A 4,687-nucleotide genomic window follows, 5' to 3' on the forward strand; every position below is an offset into this window, starting at 1 on the left:
GTCTTAGAGTCAACCACGTCTTCATTTCAAATTACTCTAGAAAACCAGAACTTTTACCCAATAAAACATGTCTTCATTTCAGAAGTTGCCCTCTAGGTGTTATAGTTGATTTAACTTTTTTTTAAATGTTTATGGTAAAATTAGCTTTCATAAAATACTTAAAATTCCTTGGATGACTCAACAAAGGAATTATCCACATTACATTTCCCCCACTTCTTTTTTTAATACATATTACTTTTTATGAAAAAATAAATATAGAAAAGTTAATTTTATTTACTATTGTTAATATTTATTGGATATTTATTATTATTAATATTTATTTAATAAATATAAAATTTAATTATTATACATCGTCAATATAATTTTTTTATGATTATCATATTTATAAATAAAAAATAAAAAATGTTTATAATAAAAATAAAAATATCTCTAATAATCTAACTATATAATAATTTAAATTAAATTATTTTGTATGATGTATACCATTAAACTCATAGATATATGCAATTTGATACCCAAAATATACATAACTATTTTGTTTCCTCATATACATTCCATTGTATAAGAAAGTAGTCTTGAAAGGGTGAATTTGTTAACTATATAATATTCCATTCTAGAAGTAGAAACTAAGTTACACATTTAATCTTCTTCTATTTTAATATCTTGATGTGCATTATTTTCATTTTAAATAAAAATCATCTATTATTAACCAATGGCTCATGTGAAACTTGGTGGATAAGACCAAAGAAGAATATAACTTTTTTTTTCTCACCCTTTTTCTCTCTCTCTCTCAGAAAGTGAATAACTTGGTCATCAATTATACTCACATCAATGAAATGAGATCTTTTATATAAAAAACAAACTCTAGTGAGAGAAAAACTAAGAATTTAGTTTATGTTTTCTTTATGGTAATGTGAGAGAGATACAGAGAGAGAGAAAGAAGAAGAAACAAAGTGTTTTCACTGATATTCTCTACTTCTCCATTCTATGAACAAAGTTGAACATTTTAATCTTCTGGGGTGTGATAAAAATTGAATCTTTTTATCTTATTTCAAAGAATCACAAACATGGCAAAACCAGGGGTGTTAGATTCTGATCCAGAGATTATGGTGAAGAAAGTTCTAGAGATGAAGAAGGAGTTAAAGAAGCTTGTGAGGTCCATTGTTGAGGATGAAGATACAAGCATTGAAGCTCTTGATAAAGCTAAAGAAACTCTTTGTGTTCTTAAGGATTTGAAGCTTAGAAAGAAATCTCACTCTTCAATGTCTTTTAAGATAAACAAAAATGTTACTTTCCCAGATGAATTCAAATGTCCACTTTCCAAGGAATTGATGAGAGATCCTGTCATTGTTGCTTCTGGTCAGGTTAGTGCCAGAAATTTTGGTGTTTGAGTTCTGATTTTAATTTTTTTTTGTTAATATTGAGAAGATGTTGGAAAAATATAGAAAAAAACAAATAAAATTGAAAGTTTTGTTTTTTTTATTCTTTTGTGTAAATATCTAGGAACTGTTACAAAAAAAGTTGAGGAATAATCATACATTAAGATATAAGCTATTGATTCTGAGTTTGGCTTTTTGTCTATCTCTTTTGCTGGAATTTTTGTACTATATTCTGTTAGCTGACTATAAAGTTTGTGGTAAAGATAGAAAAGGAATATATTCAGATTTTTCCTTATCAAGAATCTTGGAAATGTATATTTCTATACTATGATCTTAATAATATATACCTCTTATTATGTCAAGCTCATTGATAATTCTGCAGAGACATCTGATAACACTGATGAGGACGCGGGTTAGGGTGCAAATTCTAACCCGTAGCGTCTTATTTATTCACTTTTAAAAGGAGATGAAATTCCGATCATTAATCTATTAGACCAGGAAATATATATATTAGAATTATTTAAAAAAATTTGAAGTCCTGTATAGAGACTCTATGTAATCAGAGTTTATTTAAACATGATTCAACTCTGATAAATTTTGTGTCATGTGTGATAGTCTGTTTTATACGGCCTCAGCCTCAGAGATAGATGGCCCTATGTATAGCTCTTATGATGTTTTACATTTTTTTTTTGTTCAATCTATGTTTTTCAATTATCTAGTAGTTTTTGTTCAATCAATGTTCTTTGAAAAAAGAAAGAAAAAAGGGAGTAAATTTGATGGAAAGAGAAAGAGTGGGAAGTAAAAAATGTACAAAATATTCTTTGTTCTTGAGTGAGTAGTGGTGGTGATTGTTTCTTTGTGTAAAACTTTTGACTGATTTTCACAAAAGGGAATAATTAAATTTTATTGTTCTCTAACTTTTTTTCTTTTTCCTAATTTTAACTTTGATGCCTTCCCCACCAAAACTACCTTTTCTTTTTTCTGTCTCACTCTTTTTTCTGTGCATTGATGCCTCAAGATCTTTGTTGATTGAATCAATAATGACTTAAAACAAATTGGAGATTTTTTTCTTGTATAATTATGAAATTCATCCATATTATTTACATTTATTTTTAAAATTTTGGTCTAGTAGTCTAATAGTCAGAAATAAGTGAGATTCGCAGGTTTGAACTTGCGTTCTTGAAACTGGATGTCTAAATAGTTAATGAATTTTAGTTAAAGACGAATCGCTCGGGTGAATCTGAGTCTAGATAATCATTTACCCGACTTTAGTTATTTCTCGGCTAAATTTCGGATTACATGATATTTGTTGGTTTAAATTTTGCAGACATATGATAGACCATTCATTCAAAAATGGTTGAAGGCTGGAAATAGGACATGCCCTCAAACTCATCAAGTTCTCTCACACACTCTCCTTACTCCAAATCATCTTATAAGAGAAATGATAGAAAAATGGTCTAAAAATCAAGGGATTGAATTGTGCAATGTTATTAATTATATCAATGGTGAAGGTGCTAAAGAAGCTGATCAGAATCACTTTTTATGTTTGCTTGAGAAAATGTCATCAACACTTTGTGATCAGAAAGAAGCTGCAAAACAACTTAGGTTGTTGACAAAGAAGCATCCTTGTTTTAGAGTACTTTTTTGCGATTTTGAAAATGCAATTCCTCAATTGCTTAAGCCTATTTGCGACGGAAGTAGTATTAACCATGATCTTCAAGAAGACGTGATCACGACACTTCTCAATATCTCGATTCATGACAACAATAAGAAACAAGTAGCTGAAACTCCAATGGTGATTCATCTCCTTATGAAGTCATTGAGATGTGGAACAATCGAGACACGAGCCAATGCTGCAGCGACCCTTTTCACGTTATCAGCACTAGACTCGAACAAAGAACTTATAGGAAAATCAAACGCCTTGAAACCGCTTATCGACCTATTGGAAGAAGGGAATCCCTTTACTATGAAAGATGTTGCTTCAGCAATATTCACATTATGTATGATGCACGACAACAAGGCAAGAGCGGTGAAAGACGGTGCGGTTAGAGTGATTATGACGAAGATGAAAAACCGGCTTCACGTCGACGAATTACTAGCTATCCTCGCGTTACTTTCGACTCATCAGAAAGCTGTTCTTGAAATGGCAGAGCTTGGAGCTGTTCCTTGTTTGCTAAGCATCATGCGAGAGAGCTCGTGCGAACGCAATAAGGAGAACTGCGTAGCGATTCTTCAAACTATATGTTTATATGATAGATCCAAGTTGAGGGAAATAAAGGAAGAAGAAAATAGTTATAGAACAATATCTGAACTTGCAAAGAATGGAACATCAAGGGCTAAGAGGAAAGCTAGTGGAATTCTTGAGAGGTTGCATAGGGTTGTTAATATCACACACACTGCATAATAATGTTCCTTGATTCTTCTCTCTCTCTCTCTCAAGGTATATTGTTCATATGTGAGCCTTTAAGTTATTGAAGGTAAAAATCTATAAGCACTTATGTTTCAAAAACAATTATGTACATTCTTTTCTCTCAATGAAGTTATTCTCATGTTAATTAGCCAGTTACAGAATAAAGTGAAGCTATATATATATATGCTCTTTGTCGATGAATTGTTAAAGAATTTCTACAAAGTTCTCCATGTGTATATATCAATATATCAATATTTCACATGGAGCAAATCTAGTTTAATGAAAACTTTATAGTTCTATACCTTGCATAGTACCTAGGCATCAAAGAGCAAATCTAGTGAAGGGATAGAAAAAATGGACATTCTAGTTCATCAATAGGAACTATACGGTGAGTGACCATGCAATATTTATAAGTTTTGAAATGTTTCGGACACTTTTCTATGGTCTCAAATAATTGGGGAAAATATAAAAACTATTAAGATTGTGAAAAATCTCTAGTAATCTTCCTCTTTCGAATCTCTAATCGGCCAAAGATCCGAAAAAGCAGACATAATCTAGAGCATCAAAAAGCAGACATAATCTAGAGCATCGTCGTAAAAGACTGGTGAATAGGTTAGACCTCCCTTAAGAATCATACACCTGATCCCAACTACCAAGGTGTCAACTACCATTGATTCTGATCGGTTGACTCCCTACATCGCAGTTAAAACAACACTTTTATAATGAGTTTATATTGAGTATAAGAGAACACAAAAAGTCAAATCCTTATTCCTTCACAAAACTAAATAACGTGGAACTTCAAAGAACTTGTATCCTATATGTAACCTCAGATTATCTCTTCATTTGCAAAATTAAGGGATGTGAGACTTTTTCAACATGTATATTTTCAACCAATCCC

The 4,687-nt window shown here is 31.1% G+C and overlaps 1 protein-coding gene across 1 annotated transcript; it reads left to right on the top strand.

Moving 5' to 3' along the window:
• Positions 1–717: 717 nt before the first annotated feature.
• On the top strand, positions 718–3,941 carry LOC127127814 (U-box domain-containing protein 9). Its single transcript, XM_051057097.1, has 2 exons — positions 718–1,364; positions 2,707–3,941. Exons 1-2 carry the CDS (start codon positions 1,068–1,070, stop codon positions 3,781–3,783), a joined length of 1,374 nt encoding a protein of 457 aa, XP_050913054.1. The 5' UTR covers positions 718–1,067; the 3' UTR covers positions 3,784–3,941.
• Positions 3,942–4,687: the final 746 nt, after the last annotated feature.

This window comes from Lathyrus oleraceus, chromosome 3 (assembly GCF_024323335.1).
Source record: "Lathyrus oleraceus cultivar Zhongwan6 chromosome 3, CAAS_Psat_ZW6_1.0, whole genome shotgun sequence".
NCBI lineage: Eukaryota > Viridiplantae > Streptophyta > Magnoliopsida > Fabales > Fabaceae > Lathyrus > Lathyrus oleraceus.

Coding starts and splice junctions, on each gene's coding strand:
- LOC127127814 (XM_051057097.1), top strand. CDS start 1,068: ATGGCAAAACCAGGGGTGTTAGATTCTGATCCAGAGATTATGGTGAAG. Junction 1,365..2,706: donor TCATTGTTGCTTCTGGTCAG/GTTAGTGCCAGA, acceptor TAAATTTTGCAG/ACATATGATAGACCATTCAT.